The following is an 18,452-nucleotide window of genomic DNA, read 5'->3' as shown; positions in this document are numbered from 1 at the left end:
GTAGTTGCTCGTTGGTCGTTGGTCAATGCAATCCCTTCACTTTCTTGCCGATTTACGTCATCTGAGCCCTGCTTTATACTATGTTACTCATTGTAATTAAAATGTGCAGTCAATTATTGAGAAGAGTATTATAAGTTTATGGTAGTTTATGTGACAAAATAATTGAAGAAACTATCGATATATTTATATATATTATTAATATACAAAAATAATTTAAGTCGAAATTGCGATACAACTTGTCAGTTCAAGTAACTTCCTGTCGTTCACACTTGACTTAAGCGTTCTCACTTGGATTTAATTATAGTGAATGCAACATGCCTGCCACCTTCAATTTAACTTAATCAAAGTTCTAGCCACTGAATTACAGTGTTTAAATCTAGACCATATCGTGGTTGGAATCGATAGTAAAGTCTAAATCATATATTATTGTGGGAGGAACATTTTTAATATACACTATATATTCAAACATGTAGATCGATGACGATGCATTTTAATTCTAATTAAAATCGCTTGGAAATACGTGCTAATGAGTCCCTAACCGATAGTTAAGCTGCCAGGGTCCGATATTTAAATTGACACTATTATATTGTGTTACAATCCATTAAATATTGCAAGGCGAACTATTCATATTCATATTGTTCTTAATGACTTTATCTAAACGAAGTAAATAACATGCTTAGATTTTTATTAAACCAAAGTACAAAATATGTTTACAAAATGTTCGTAATTTAAGAAATAGTTCTTTAAAAAAATATACTTCCCAAAAAATAATGGAATATTGTAGGAAAAAGAATATCTCGAAGAGATATTCACTATTCGAAATACACTGCGCAAGTTCTTTGATTTGATGTATTTGAATAAAAATATCTTACTTATGCTACATTGTAAGCGAATTTGATTTATCAGTTGTTAGTTGGGGTCGTTGGGCAGCTGCTATAGGCATCCGCTTCAAGTTTCAAGTCTTTGTTATCGGGTTGCCTTAAGAGATCTGAGAGTTTTAGACAATAGCTTGAAGGGTATACAATTTAGAAGTGTTGTTAAGAAGGTTGGTTACATTACTATTATATTAAATTCAGCATCGAATATATGTAAATATGTATAATGAGAAAAAGGAAACTTTTTATACAATAACAGCATTAAAGCTAAATGTAATGTAGAATAAAAATAAATAATTCGAAAATAGAATAAAACTAAATAGGAAATATAACAATCGAATTAAAATCATATCAAATTGTATTGATATATTAATAATATAACAATATAAACAAAATTTTGCTAAAATATAATAATATAAAGAAATCAGAAAAATAGATGAAACTGACAATTTTAACAACGTTTACTTTACTTACGATTAACTTAAAAATGTATTGAATTTTATTGCTGGGTAACTTATTGGTGAACATACCCCGCTTGTTTATGCTTTCTGTTTCCATTGGAAGGGTTAACAGTTAGTTCTTGAACATGCGTGATAATGCTGGGCAATGCTGGAAAAGTGACTCTCTTCTGGATCTCCGCTATCGCAATTTCCATTTCCATTTCAGTTTCATTTCGTTTCGTATTTTATTTCTCCACTTCGCTTCGTCTCCTCTTCGTCTGCTGTTTTCATGTCTTTCTCGTCGCGTTCAACGACTCTTGTGTGTTACTTGCGTTCAGCTGGGATATTTTATTGTGATTAAACAATTTCGTTGGCACCCCCAAGTTAGTCGGTTTCGTTTAGCTCGCGACAGCGAAGGCAATAGAAAAGAGTTGCGTGTGTCTGTGAGTTTACTTCTGTGTGTGTGTGTGTGTGTGTTGGTAACTAAATCAAAGTATAAAAGTAAATCGGTGTATTGAGTAAATGGGGTAAATTCAATAAATAGTTCAGGGCTTTGGCTAATTGGTCCAACGACTCCATCTAACAACAAAGAAAAACAACAACAAGTCATAGTAAATGTGCAGCAAAGCTGATTACCAACAACAGCAACATCAACTAAAATACTAAATAAAGCTGACCCAATTACAGCTGACCACACTTTAGCATTAGACGCACAATTGTAGGTGACTGTGCTTTTATTCGATACACTTGCAACAGCTGTTCGAACTGTCCAAAAAAAAAAAAAACAAAAACTTACTGCACTGCAGTCTGTCTTTCCTTCTGTCCGTCTGTCTGTCTGTCCGTTCATCTGTCCAGCTGTCTGTCCTGTGCTCATCATCAGTCACGATTCTGATAAGACACATGACGTTCCAATTCGACGCTCTCAAAAAGCTTCTCTCGTAACAGATTATATACAAATACACAGTTACTGCTATAAGTATACACACTACTTACACAGTTATGCAGTATATATGCATTAACAGAATTTTATTTAAAAAAAAAATCATTTCAATTCATTCGATTGCTGGCAGCTGCCAGCTTCAACGGGCAAATCTCTTAAAATTTTCGTAATTCCGCTGTGATAACATTGATAACAATATTTTGTAATAGGCAAACATTTAATCAATTGTGAATTTGTGAGAAAGTTGCACAATATGTTCTTAATACCAAAATGTGAGTATATTTTATATATTACCTTAATTGTACATATTTCATTTTATATCATATAAAATGATTTTCATGATTCAAGTGTAAATACTTGTATGCATATGAGATTTTTATTGTTTTTTAATGGTCCATAAACGTGACAGACTTGTCTTATATAAGCTAGAAGCTCACTTTAGTACTACCTAGTCGGTCATTATTTTCCTGGTATTACTTTTATTAGTTGCTGGTTTTATTATTTCCACTCATTTCGTTTTTGTTTATGTAGCTACTTATGAGAAAAAGATAACTATTTTTGTATTAATACTTATTAGTATTTTTTATGCTTATTGATCAACACAAAAAACATACTACAAAATCGATAAATTTCTTGTATTTTTATCGTTTTCTCCAAACAGTCAATCGATATTTAGAAATATCTATTTAAAATATCTTAACTTTTATCGGTTCTAATATCCATTGAGATCTTAAAACCTTAACCTAGGTCTCTAACTGTTCGACTGTAAAATTGTGGCAGAATTATAAAACCGTTGTCAGTGCATTGATCTGGGCGAAAATCTGTCAAGACCTCTGACTTTGCTGTTGTATAATGCAAATCGTTGAACCATGTGAACTTCAAATACAAATCAGCAAATAAAATGTTATATACACACATAAAAGTGACAAAAAGTTTAAATAAATTAATAAGCTGTGTTATGCATCAATCTCGAGTTATCTCGAAAGAGTCTCTCTCAAAAATCTCATTTAAATTATGTATTTAAACATCATCATTCAGTATTGATTATCGATGCATTAATTGACACAGCTCATCCATCGAACGTAACTGATCTACGCCAAGATTGTGGCAATTAAACAATCAGCGTTGACAACGACAAAGAAGAAAAAGAGTAAAGCATGATTTAATTAAGTCAATAAAGAGTGCAAATATTTGATTTCCTTATTATTGAGGTGTTAACAAAGTGTTCTCAATGGACTTTCGAATGGGGAAATAAACGTGAAAGTGAACTTTAAATCTTAATCGCAGTTATTTGTTTCCAATGCTAATTATTACTGCAGCCAGACAACAGTTAATGATATCATATATATATTTTTTGTATTATATTTTTTATAGATCAAGATATTTATCCAATTTAAGAGCACACTTATCCTGTTTAAGCTTATATATTGTATTTTTATGGGATTTTTTATTGAAATCGAATTCTAATTTCTTTTTTTTAAATGTATCTGAAATTGTAATCTGAAAGCCATAAATTTTCATATATTAAATAATTATTATTATCATTATTATATCACTTAAATCAAATTAAATGAATTGTGGTTGAAATTTCTTGAATGAAATGTATTTGCCAATTAAAGTTGATGTGTTGTTTCTAGTGAGTCCTAAATTATGTTATACTAAATAAATATTCTCTGAGAAATATTAAATGAGTAACAATCAGCTATTATAAAAGACATCATTGCAAATACTGATTACTCAATACAAAACAAAAATTATGTCAACATAAAGAGTGTAACAACAATTGCTAATTATTAAATGATAAATATGAATATGTCAATGACAGCCTTAAAACTCTTTTCGAAATCTAACTGAACATTCATCCAACTGACCTTAAAGCATCTACAGTTCAATGATTTCAAACAACTCGATGCATTATGTGTGTGTTTGTGTGTGTGTGTGATATGTGATGCCTATAAAAATTATAGTATAGATTGTCACACTTCGTCATGCTAATTAAATGGCCAAGTCGATTTGCTTAACTAATGTGTCAAATGCCTTTGGGGGCCACAGCGGAGGAGGAGAGAGGCAAAGCAAGAGGCGTGTGACTTTAAGCCCTGGCCATATAATTAGAGCTGGTTTACACCGTTTATGGCTTTATATATCTACGTTTTTTTTATTTGATTTTCGTTTTTTTTTTTTTGGTAGCAGCGAAATGTCTTCATTATGCTGGACTTTTTTGTTTTCCACTTGTAATTACATATTTTACACATTTCATACATAAATTTAGTTGGCTTTTAATTGCGTGTAAATTGCATGTTGGCCATAAAATATTTTGATTGTTGTTCATAATTGATTAAATGTGTGCGAGTACACACTGTACTTTATCGTGAACTTGAACTTGGGCGGGCATGAACCACAGACATAATACTTAATAATACCTTCGACATCGGCATCGGGCACCTGCCATCCAACTGTTTTGTTTGCTCGTGCTTCGGTCGATGACAAATTCGTCGAGTTCGATGATAAAAGTGTTACAAGGTTTCGCCTTTCGGCTCCAGCTCAGCACAGTACAGCAAACACTGTTATGTATTTTTATACCCGCTACCCATAGGGTAGAAGGGTATTATAACTTTGTGCCGGCAGGAAATGTATAAAGTATATATATTCTTGATCAGCGTCAACAGCCGAGAGAATCTAGCCATGTACATCTGTCTATCTGTCTGTCCGTCCGTATGAACACCTAGATATCAAAGACTATAAGAGATAGAGCTATAATTTTTGTTCGACAGCATTTGTTGTGTTTGCATGCAGATCAAGTCTGTTTCAAATTTCCGCCCCCACAAAATGACAAAACTCGAATAACAAGCGTAATTTTAAAGCTAAGGTTGAATTTTGGTATATTCAATAATGACAATAGTCTTTGTGATTCCTGAAAATTTGGTTGCGATCAGATAAAAATTGTCGAAGTTATTGATGAAATATTGTTGTATGGGCAAAAACGCCTACTTACTAGGGGTATATATTGAATGTAGTACCATATCAATATACCAAATATACGATTTGGTATAATTTTCGTATTTATATGGTATATTTTACACCGCAATATTTAGCTTTTATTCAAAATGGGTAGCAGGTATCTCGCAGTCGAGCACACTCGTCTGTAGCTTTCTTACTTATATAGTTATAAATCCGGCACTGTTCTTCCATTTGTTGAAACTGATGTTGCAAAACTGCATCATTTATGTTTAGATAAGAATCGAATATGTGTAGATCATTTCTTAAATTTTATTAATATTCAAGGTTCGACTGAAAGGATATATAGAGGATAATCATAAGTTTACTGACTTTTAAATAGAAAACGTCTAGAGACTTAAAATTTGCTTTATCAAAAGATACAATAAATGTAATAAAAACTGATCTATTTCCATTCAAAAAATAGATCGCTGCATTAAATAGTCGAGCGTTTTATTTTCCAGAACGCAATTTCCACCAATTTGTACCAATTATATATAAATGATTACATAATTGAGTCAAATATGGAAATTTCAGCTTTTCAGTATATCACTTCATCATCTCTTCTTTGGGGCGAATTAGCATCTTAACTTCTTTAAGTAAAATATCCTCGAACCAATTTTTTCTCCAAAGTAAAAGTGGCCCATATGGTGCATTTAAAGGACTGCATAAGAAACAACAAAAATTTATAAATATGTGTATTCCTTCGAAAATAAAAATTAGCAATATTTACCTAGCATAACAATCATTGTACCACCAGCCACTTTCATTCCGGACTGCGCAATTATCATCGTCAAATTTATCGTTGTCGTAATCGAATGTTGTGAATTTCATGTTTTTTTCGTCTCTCATGCCATCATAAATATTAGTTCCATTGAATTTACCCAAACTCAGTGCATATCCATTATCTTCATCAGATATTTTGAAGTCGTCGTAAAGAGCGTTGTAGGTATTTCCATACCGATCAAGCAAATGTATGTAAAGTTCGAAACGCTGCAAGCTCGTGATACGATGTAATTTCTCTAATCCAAGAAAGAAATCACTTTCAAAAGAACCGAAACCTTTGCGATACGTTGACCAATCCCTATCGAAACTCTCATCTCCCCCAACTCGTTGTTGTATTACAATCCATCCAGGTCCAGCTAACTGACTATCGCACAAAACATTGAATAAACCTATGCCAGAGACATTGAGTTGATTAACTCCTGAATAATCTCCGAAGGGGAGGCATGTTGTGGGAATTAATGCAGATTGACTAAGCTTAGTTTCATATTCTTTTAATTTCAATTGAATCTTTTTCTGTTCTTCTCTAATGTTCTCTGATGGCCTAGTTAATTTGTTGACTTCTGAACATAACTGAATATCATTTTCATGATTTATTAATATAGATTTACTCTTCTCTAATTCCAACTCAAGTGCTTTCTGATGTTCTGTGTTATTTTTAATATATTCATCTTTTTCAATTAAATTAGAATTAAAAGATTTTAATTGAACTAGACAATTTTCTAAGTATGTGGATTTATCTGTTAGTTGTTCTTTTAATTTAAGAATAATATTTTGTTGTGAGTTAATTTCAAAATCAGATTTATCAACTTTATTTTGACACAATTGCAAATCGTTTTCCCTTTTGATTACTTTGTTTTTATACTCATTTAATAGAGCTGCCTCCTTCATTAATGTTTCATGAATTCTTACAATTTCATGATATTTTTCCATAAGATCAGAATTTAATTCACTTATCTGCTTTTCCTTAGTTTCACTTTGTTCTAACTCATTTCTGAGCTGTCTAATAATATCGAGCAACGGTTTCACGGTTTTTTGGTCTGATTCATACGTCTGATAGGAAGAAAACGTATACACTTTAATCACTCTTTATTCTTCTTAGTATTATGTCTTTGATCTCACTTCATCTCCAGTTGTTGTAGCCACCAAGAATATTTGAAGGACCATCAGTAAGAAAACTCCGTTAAATGTTATTCTGCCCATTTTAAATGTTTCGACTGCCCTCAAACAAAATGAATTTGGAACTGAATTTCGTTATTTCGTTAAAGTCATTGAATGTCTGAAGCGGATGCGGATTCCGCTCAATGGATCTGAATGAGTGAGGTCAAGTAATGATAACCTAGAGTCTGGGCCCTAGATTCTCTTGTTCGACAGAAGAGATTTCAATGTCGGATGATTGTCTGGAACTTTCTTTAAATTCGAAGAAATAAATAAAATAAAAATATAAAAAATTTATAGCAACAACATTGTTTTCAATTTCTCTCAGTCGCGTGTTGACATTGGGGTCAATCTCCGAAGTACTCGAAATTATGCCCGAATTCTTTCAAAACGACAATGGGACTGAGTTTTTATTAATATATATGCTGACAACTATTTGGTTAGCAAATTTAAAAACAACTTGATTAAGTTAATAAGAGTATAATTATATCCGCTACCCATAGGGTAGAAGGGTATCACAATTTTCTGCCGGCAGGAAATGTATGTAACAGGTAGAAGGATGCATCTCTCCACAATATTAAGTATATATATATTCTTGATCAGCGTCAACAGCTGAGATCTAGCCATGCCCATCTGTCCGTCTGTCGGTCTATCCGAAATATATAATTTGGTATATTATTAGTATTTTTGCGGTATATTCTGTTGGTATATTTTGAGAATAATACAGTAATATTTTGCTTTTATTCAAAATGGGTAGCGGGTATCTCAAAGTCGAGTCTGCTCGACTTTCATACTTGTTTTATTTCATCCAGTTCCTCTTTGCACTTTCACATATATCATTTTTATGCCATATAAATATTCAATAACAAAGGAAACAACAAGGGTATGATTTGGTATCATTCGCCTGCAATTTATGTCACGGGAAGAAGCACAAGGGAGCAATAACATTTTAAATACACACTTATTTTTTAACTTTGGCATACATAATGCTAATGCTGGTAATGCCATTCGCAGAGTATAATAAACATTAATGTTAGTCATTAATATATTTTGGATTAATTTTGATTTAAAAATAGATTTGTATATTTAAAACAGATTAGATAGAATAGATTTGATAGCATTTGTTTGTTTGTTAATTAGTATCAGAATTAACATATTAAATTACATAATTAAATGAAGCTATCTCTGGATAGACTTCCAATTTGTTTTACGTTGTAAACAGCGTCTTTCATATTCCCGATCAATTCTTTCATTTAGAATATTTAAAAATAACTTTTAAAAACGATATTTTAATACACCTTGTAACATATTCATAAAATAGTAGGGAAAGAAAAAGGCTGGCAAAACTTGATTCAAACTGAAAATGTGTTAAAATTGAACTCAGAAAATAACATTGAACAACTTCCGACTGTCCATCTGTTCATATAAATACTTCATAGAGACTATAAGATATATAGCTAAATTTTGTAATGAATTTTTGTTAACAAATATACCAAATATGCATTAGGTAAATTTTAGTATTTTTCAGTTTAATAATTTCGTATATTTAAATTGTAATACTGAACTCTTTTGCTCTGCCGGCACCGAATTGCCAATAAGAAACTTAGAATATTCCAATCGCATTTGGTCCCAGGCATTAACGACGTTGCGTTTAAGCTCCAATACATAAGCGTTTAAAAAAAAGCTTAACTCGTCTTGAATTTCATCATCATTCTTCTGAATACAATTGTGTGCCAGCGTCTCGAGGTGAGCCCATAGATCAATTAATAGATCATAGATCCCACTCGATTATAGATTCCTTGTTTATCTTTTAACAATCAAAACATATGATTTAATGCTTTCAATAATTCGAAAACTTCCCAAACTCAAATTTTTCCTATGTAGTTTATAGAATTTAAGTTTTCTTTCTGTGGAAACATAACTTAACATCAATAGGAACAATATAGCTAAGAAATCTAGTTTGTTTCATCAAAATTTTATTAATATTGAAATTCTGCAGTTATTTACTCAAACAGGATAAATACTTATCTGTCTAGAGTATTTGCTAGTCGCAGAGCATTCCTATTGCCATATATAGTATTATGCTTAAGTCGGGCCTTTGACACCTACTACGTAGAATATATTAAATCCTGAAATACATGCGTAAAAACCAGAAGTTCTCTCCCGTTTCCCGTTTCTGATTCACATATGCTAAAACACACACAGAAAACAATTCGCAATTCGTTGCTGTGGATGTTTTTCTGCCAATTCACGATTAGCTGTCGAATTCAAATACAAAACAGAACAGCGCAAAAAAAAGTGCGTCGTTTAATTTATTTTTACTCGAACTTTTGCTGTTGTTGTGACTGTGGTTGTTTGTTGAGACTCGGTTCTAATCAGGAGGATGTTGTTACCAAGTGGCTGACTTTGTCGTCTGTGGAGTAAATGAAATTATCGTCGAGTTATCGTGAGTGTGCGCTTAGAAGAGCGTCAGAGAACGTGGAGAACGTCATCAGCGAACATTGTATGAATTAGTACTTGAAGTTCGAGTTATTGATCGGGAAGTGATCTTTGGACACCAGTTCGTTGAATCCCCCAATGCAATGCGAGTTCGACTCTCGTTGACTGCTTGATCATTAGTGACGCTCACAATTGGACTTTATCGAGCTAAAACCTCTTCAAGGTAAAGTCTGCTTTAGTTTGTCGATTTGTCGACACATTTGTGTACCACACAGTGCCACAATTATGTATCATTAATCTTACAACTGCAAGAGTAAGTCTTCAGTCTCTGATATTATCATTAATCTTTCGCTAGGTTTTACAACAACTTACTAGGAAGTGTTTTGTGCGATGATTTAAGGATCGCTTTTAAATGTCTAGCAGCTATATAAATTTAATACTTAATTGCCAAAAATATATATACTCGTACTTGTATACTCGTACGGCATATCGCCGAACATTTATAAATTAGTAAGCCAATAAGTCAAAAAACCAACACTCATAGATATATTTGTATTTGTATTTGTTTGCAAGAAACCGCTGAGTCAAGACAGCAAAGTATGACGAAGGCGTTGAATATTATTGAGAGGCCCGACCTGGGACAGAGTCCGATTCAAAACGCGATCCTAAGTGAATAACGAACAAGTTTCATACGCGCGTTTTATATACGAATATTGTGAAATTCCATTGTAATTTGTTAATGTTATTATTGCCAGTTGTTGTTGTTGTTCTTGTTGTTGCTGTCGTAGCTCAATTATCATTAAGATTTGTGTTAAATATTCATAAATATATGCTTAAAATTTAAATGTTATTTATTTGTTTCTTGCTCTTGTCTGTATTTCTTTTCTGTTTTTTTAATTGTTGTTGTCTGGCTGTTCCTTCACACCGGCATGACTCGACACTTTGACTGTAAACTGATCTCGGGTTAAGCAATTAAAAGACAACTGCAGACAGACAGTAAGAGATACAATGTGTGGTGTGTGCTCGACATCGTAATAAGCGAAGGTTGCCCACACAGACAGAGCACGTGAAAAAAGGCTGACTCCATGGATGGTTGGATGGATGGATAATTACCCATATTTAATGCCAACTAGTGACATATCTTGTATCTATCTATAACTCTGCATCGACACATGTTTATGCGTTACGCATTGACTTTACGTTGATTAGTAGACGGAAAACCGGAACGGAATTCAACTTACAGAAAAATCACCGGCAAACGACATTGTCGTGGCATTTTTAATTACCCCGCTGCACTTGAAAGGAAAAATCAAGAAATCAGACTACAGAATCTGCGACTGAAACTAACATTAGTCGACAATTACAGCGTGTACACTGTACAGATACAGATGCATATACACATGCAGATACAGTCATAAAGATACAGATTGTGTAGTTCGTTATTAGACGCACGTGTATTCCACATGCCATAAGTCAAAGTTCTGTTCGATAAGTATTGGGTATTCACCCTATCAACTATATTTTATCAATTGCATATTTGGCGCTTGGAATTTCGAAATTGTGCTCGATCATTGCTCAAATTTGCATGCGATCGAATTACGATATTGCATAAACTCGACGAGCTTATTATTATTATTGATTTGTCAGTTAATTTCTCTTAATCATCCGCATCATTATTGTGTGTTCAGCTGGCAACAGGCAACAGGCAACAGACAACCGACAACTGATAACTGGAACTATTGCAAACAAGTTCTCCCCACACACATATAAATAGAGTCTTTGCTAATCAAACTGATGATTTCACAAAGATAATGATTCAGTGTTGCAACGAAATTTCATCAAAATCTTCACGAAAAGAGGTTACTAGGCATTTTACAAAAGATTGATGGGATATCCCCACAGTCCATCTTGTATGTTAAATTTAAACCAGATTTAAATTTAAAGAAATTTATATTTATACTCGCATAGGGTATTAGGGTATTTTAACTATTATATACAAACTAGTATATTTTATACTTTATGGTAAATTTTTAATGTAGTACTTTATCGAAAGACCAAATATCTGGTATATTCGAGTATTTTGTGGTATAGCGTTTTGGTATATTTTAAGAATATGCGATATGCACTGTTTTTGCTTTGAATAAAAAATCGGTGTCGGGTATCTCGATATACGAGAACACTTGATATATATATAACTATATCAATATACCGAATGTAGCATTTGAATTTTTAAGAATGCTTTTATTTAAAATAGGTAGAAGGTATCTCAGAGTCGAGCACACTCGACTATAACAGTCTTACTTGTTGTATATTTTTTTTGGGAAATTCATTTAACTGCTTTGGTATTATATTTGTTTTGCCTTTTTAAGACGCAAAAACAAACACAGAGACTGGTTTTTGCAATGCGAAGAATGTTGTGGATTAAAAGTTCTTAGATCTCAGATCCATAAATAAATTTGAATTTCTAATGAGGTATTCCCCTTTTTTATGGGTCAATCCATCTTGGCTGCTCGTTAAGAACTCGTCAGGAAATAAAATTGTCGAAAATTGTCATGTTTAAATTCATAAATATTATTATTAAATGCTTGTTGACAGTTTTATTCTATATTCTTAATATTCAACTTCTCATATATTAGATAATATTATTTTAGCCACAAGCGATAGATTCATCTGAGATCTTTTATTCATAGGAATTAAGTAATATTGTTTTATTGCTCACTGCTTAATATACTAACACATACCACCTACAATTAAAAGATTACACAACAATAAATTTACATATATTTTATATGACACAAAAATGAAATTCAAATTGAAATGATTCTATTTTTGATGGCTATTGTGAACTTATAAAACTCGATAATAAAACCGATTTTATACATTGTTTTTGAAACAGCAAAAAATTTTCAAATTATAATTGAGGGTTTGAAAAATTAAATTCAAATTCAAATTACTTAATGAATAATCAACGTTTAGAAAATGGTTTTAATGAATAATCAACGTTTAGAAAATGTTTTTAATAGATAAATAAAGAGAATATTATTCAAAGAATATTTGTAAGACACAGAAAGCACAAAATTTCCTATATTAATTATTATTTTGATGGCTTCAAATTACTTAGTTTAAATTGAATGGAAATATAGTTATTAAGTTTTTCAAATGTATCAATTACATGACTCTTGAACCCATAATAAATGTTGTGTACTTAACCCAAATTAGCTTAAATGATTTTTAAATTGCTTTCATTAAGCTTTTGGTTATTTCTTTTGTTTTGATTTGTTTTTAGTTTTGTTGTAGTTTGAATTGTTTTCGTTTTTTTGATAGCATTTTTATTGTTGTTCTCTAAGTTCTGTGTCCCATTTAAATTGCACTTGTCTGCTTAACACTTTCAAATGAACAATTGAACTTTTGTATAATAATGTGTCCAAATTAAATGGAATTTTTTTCATTTGCTATTTCGGGCTTAGAGCAATACTATTGATTAAATGGCAAAGTCTCAGTGGAAAATTAATAAAACATGAGACGATAAAACGATCACGAACGCAATTTGGGCGTGAAAGTCCGATATTATATTATGGGATTATTTCTGGGGCGCAATGACGTCAGAGCAGGACAGTCTAATGATAATGGTGATGGGAATGTGCAATGGATAGTGGATAATGATAATGTGAGATCACCGATATGGCTAATAACAGTTGACCCCCAGTTGTGAACCCTTCGAGATGATGCAGTTGGAGTTTCAATTGCAATTGCAGTCGCAGTTGCATTCCAAGCATGCGATTCGCTAATGCACATGTGGCAATTAATCAAAGTGAAATCAAAACGACAATAACAGCTGACTAATGATTAACAAGTGCGAATTAGCCATCAAAGTGAGCTAATTATTATTTGATTGAAATGCCCGGATCTAAATCCGATGCAGCTATCTTGGCCAATTAACGTTCTGCGAACGCGGGGATCTCTGATCTCAATCTATATCTCAAGCCATGCTATGCGAGTGAAAAACAATTAACGCCAACTCATATCAATAACACATTTCGTTTCAGTGCATTTCACATCATACTTACTTCAGCAATAATATAATACTTAATGATTCCATATTAGATCGCTTGGACTCGCCAGACTCTGCGAGACTGCACTAAACAAATTGCCAATGCAATTAATTAGCAATAACTAACTTTAAATGCATTCTAGGAAATAGCTCGATAAACAATTATTATACGATCTTATCACGTTTTGCATTGCGTGTGTCGCCATTGCATCAGGTTCACATTATTCTAATTAGCAAAACAGGATCATCTAATATAATATTTGGTATAACATTTAATTAAAAAATTAAAAAATGTTATCAATAGGTATGAGGTTGGTGTGAATGAATTCTTTCTTATAATGTATTGTTATGATACTTTATTGCTGTACTTATTTAATTACTTAATAAATCTGAAATCTAAAAGAAAAATTCATAACTTAAACAAATTGCATTCCAAAGGTTTCAAGAAAATATAATTTTTTCATTACGATAAATTTATGTTATCGATATCTTATTCTATCTAATATCTAATTTGTTAAGAACATATTGGCATTTACAAAAATAACTAACTAGAAAATTTAATAATATGCTTGTTTAGACTTAATTATTTTCTTTATTCTAAGAAATTCTTTTTTTACATAGTTGGCCTGTAATTAAATGACTGCTTTTCAAAGTTTAAACCATTTGTTATCGGCACACCAAAGCTTTCTAGACAAAATTTTAAACTTCTCTTATCTTCAGTATTTTAAACATATGTACGTTTAGATGAAATAAAACAATTTTATCGATAAGATATTGTAAAATATTCTAATTTACGGAAGAGCTATAAAATTCGGAAATCGCTTATTTAATTTATTTGATTTGTTAATAACTATTCATTCTTTTTTCTTCGTTATTTCTTTACTTTTAGTTTTTTGATGATTAATACATTCTTAAATTGATTCAAGTTTCACATAGTAACAGTATATATAATTGATAACTTTTCAATGCTTAAAAAATCATTGTTTTCCAGCTCTGAGATTTGTTCCATTATAAAACTTTCTAGCAAATCTATAATTGCAGCTGTGCTTATATTATTTTATTCATAACCTTTTTCTATGGAATTACTAAAAAACATCGATGCACAATATTAAATTTCTTTCTATTAATGGCTGAATTTTATTTAAGTTAAATTTAAATAACTCAATATATGCTAGACATCCACTTGAACATATATTCTTTACAAATTAAGCTTAAAATAAATTTCTATTCACTTCAAAGTTATATGCAATTTCACTGAAATTTGGCAACAATGCAAGGACATTTTCTAGTCGAAATTTTATCGTACTACAGTGCAGCAATGAGTCTAATTCTTAAGTAGAGGGTATTTTTGTAGTCGTAGCAATCGAAGCATGTTTACACGTGACACCCACAAATTGTTTCGCAGCGAATTTTGTTAATTTATTGATAGCTTTGCATGGGCTGGCTTTTGTGATGTCAAAGAGTGAGTTCAGTAGCCTTTGGGCAAGGTCATCTCGCCAACTGACTAACTGGCTAACTGTCTTAACTGGCTATATGACTTTGTGGCCAACAACTGAATGCTCATAGAGTAGACAAATCAGACAATGGGAATGAATTGACATCTCTTTTGGGACAGATTAACAAACTTGCCGCGTTTACTATTGTCGCTGTGTGTTTTTTTGCCTATTTGTTATTGTTAATGTTATTGTTATTGTTGCCTGCCTATGAGTCAAAGATTAACGGCAATCGATTTGTTAATGCGGAAATTGATTAAAGCATCCTCATCTACTCCTCTCTCTCTCTCTCTCTGTCTCTCACTCCCATTTATTTATAACAATTATGAACAAACGAAAAAAGTCAACAAAATATTCAATATTCATGAATAACAACAATTTAATTATATGTTTTGTTTTATTGCAAGCGTCCAATTGCAAAGTCAAGTTCAATGGCATAATTTTGCATGCAATGCAATCACTTAACAACAATAAAAATAAGTTGTTATTTAAGCTGACTCTAGACAAATTTATCGAAATATATTTGCGGTGAAAACTACACCAGAAATACGAGAATAAAGCTGATTGATTTGATTTAAATTTGTATTAATTTGTGTAAAGTGAACCTTGAAATATTGTCAGAAATTAACAGTCAATTTATTATAGAAGGCTATTATAACTTTGTGCCTGCAGGAAATACATATATGTAACAGACAGAAGGAATCTCTCATATATGATTCCTGAAAATTTGGTTGCGATCAAAAGTTATTACGGATATATTTTTGTATAGCAAATAACGTTTAAGAATCTGGTATATTTTATCCTTAGTGGTATATTGTCATTATATGGTATATTTTACTATTTTTGCGGTATATTTTTAGTAAATTTGTTGAATATGGTTTTATTTTAAATAGGTAGCAAGTAGCTCACAGTTGAGCACACTCGACTGAAGCTTTCTTATTTGATTATACTATTAAATTTCATTCGTGCATATCTAAATAGTTGCAATGTTGTTTGTATTTTTATTACAACACATTTGTAACTTAAATTCAATTAATTTGATGATGATTCCAGCATTATATTTAGCTTTTTAATTACATGGTATTGAATATAAAATATAATGGAAATTAAAGCTTATACAAGCTAAAGCTTAAGCTAATCTAATCAACCTCGACCCTCATTTTAGTCTCAAGGGATTAGGTTCTACATTTAATAAAACAACAATTATTGATATTATTAATTATAAAGATTAGTCACATACTAAATAATAGTAAATATAAATCAGTTTCAGACAGTGGCAAATGATCCAAAAGTATGCAACGACAAAAAAGAAAAATACAAAAAAGTATTTGAAATTTTTGTAAATTGAATTCTCAGATAATGCTGATTAAAGAAATATGACTAGCGAATGTTCTCACGCGATTATTGTGCTTGTCAAATGCATTCGCAGTCAATAATCAATAAGAGAAAACTTGATTCATATAATAGCTATGTTTACACCTAAGATAAGCACAAAGCAATTGCTATTGGCCAAATCAGGAAGTGTCGCTTGAGTAAGCCAAGCTTCTGGTTGAGTCGGGCCTTCCAGCAGCTGTGATTGATACTCGTGATTGTTTGGCAAAACCCTCAATCAAGGCACTTGCAATCGTCGAGCCCCCTCAATCAAAAAATAGCATTGCAAATACTTAAAATATTTGCACAGATTCTCTGTCTGTATAGAAATGGGCGGCATCGATGGAAATCGAAACCAAAGTCGAGAAATTTCGAACTGAATTAGAATCGACAAAAAAAGAAGATGATGGCATAAAAAGCAACATCTTCTGCTGCATGCAAAACTGAAGGTGATTGAGTTTTTTATTGTTTAGTGTCTGAAGACAAGAGACACAAAAGCGAGACGAGCCATAAACTTGATTGAAATTGCGTATTTAGATGTCTGGCACATACTACATACGCCGCACAACTGCTGTGATCGCAATATGTAAAAACGCTTTGAAAAGTTTTCCATGCTGAGCGAGAGACCACGCGTCGTATGAGTAATGTTGGCGTAGACACTACTGAAGTAGCCGCATTTACGATCAAATAGCGAGTGGTATTTCCCCAAAATGCGAAACGTCGCCAAAAACGAGTTTACAGCCTTTTTTGATGTCGACAACAACAACATCAGATCTGAGAATCATGCGAGCAGAAGCTGCTTTCTGAAGAGCAGACCGGCTCAAAACAAAGCACAACAGCTGAGCTGAGCTGAGCTGAGCATAACGTCACGTAACGTAGCGTAGCGTAACGTAACGTAACGCAAGCGAGAGTGAGAGCGAACGAGAAACCCTAAAGAGAGCGCAGCGCAGAAAGAGAGCTAGAGAGAGAGAGCAAGAGCAAGAGACTTGTCTTGAGTTGAGTTGACGGACAAGTAAAAACGCGATCGCGTACTGTGGAAATTGAAAGCCGTAACTTTACCTGGTGCGAGTGTCGCACGTCCGGGTTTTCATTCATAAGCGAGCAACGCCAGCGAACGGACGCAAACGCGCTTAGGCCCGATCCCAAGTTATAGGATAAAGATACAAAGATACAAGATACTTAGATACTTAGTTAAGCTACAACAAAAGATAAGATTATTGATGATTGATTGATCGCAAACTCGAACTCGATGTTTATTATACAACAAGCAAACAAACATACAAACTAAATGTTATTTTTATTACTGGCCAAGTGTTAATTGATTTTTAAGGAGCTGCCGCAGCGAATAAAGTTTTCAAGTGCCGCCGCGTTCAACTGAAAAAACAGAAAATAAGTAAAAAGAAATCTGCAGTGTTTTTTATCGTTCGTACTTATTAAGCAAATGCAATAATGAAGGACTTTGGCAAAATGTTTGCGCGTCGCTACAGTGCCGTATGTGTGAGCGACGAGGAATCCCCTCTGCCAACAACAACAACAACAAATGCTACTCCTTTAGCTGCTATTGCCCAATCAGCCACATCCTTGCCAGACTCGGATGCAACTGGAGCTGGAGCTGGAGCTGCGCTGGCGGCTCTGCAACGCGCTCAGCGTCGCAAGAGTCTCAAAGCGAATCGCTCGATGAAGCCCATCGATATATTGGGCAGCTTCTTCAATGAGCAACATCATGGCAAACGCAATGCTCGATCACCCACACGTAAGTCAAGTGCCGAATTAACAACGATCGAAAAGTACTAAGTGGAAGTGTTTAAGGTGTTTTTTTATTATGATTGTTGTGTGCGCCTTCTCGAAGTTTCGTCTTGAAATCTAATATTCATTCAATTCATTAATCATTGATCAATTATGGCCCAA

At 32.6% G+C, this 18,452-nt stretch overlaps 1 protein-coding gene across 2 annotated transcripts in view; it reads left to right on the top strand.

The window, feature by feature from the left end:
- The first annotated feature begins 2,451 nt into the window (after window positions 1–2,451).
- LOC117565669 (scavenger receptor class B member 1) overlaps window positions 2,452–18,452 on the top strand; it is a 32,979-nt gene continuing 16,978 nt past the window's right edge. Inside the window, exon 1 of one of the 2 annotated variants that reach the window (XM_034244902.2) lies at window positions 2,452–2,527. In XM_034244902.2, the coding sequence (XP_034100793.1) occupies window positions 2,509–2,527 (19 nt within the window). In that variant the 5' untranslated portion in view covers window positions 2,452–2,508. Of the gene's footprint in view, window positions 2,528–17,646; window positions 18,298–18,452 lie in introns of those variants that run through there. The other variant, XM_034244901.2, reaches the window with a different exon arrangement.

Source organism: Drosophila albomicans, chromosome 2L, assembly GCF_009650485.2.
Source record: "Drosophila albomicans strain 15112-1751.03 chromosome 2L, ASM965048v2, whole genome shotgun sequence".
NCBI classification, from domain to species: Eukaryota; Metazoa; Arthropoda; class Insecta; order Diptera; family Drosophilidae; genus Drosophila; species Drosophila albomicans.
Note: the sequence above shows the minus strand (reverse complement) of the source record. Positions and strands in the feature narration are given on the sequence as shown.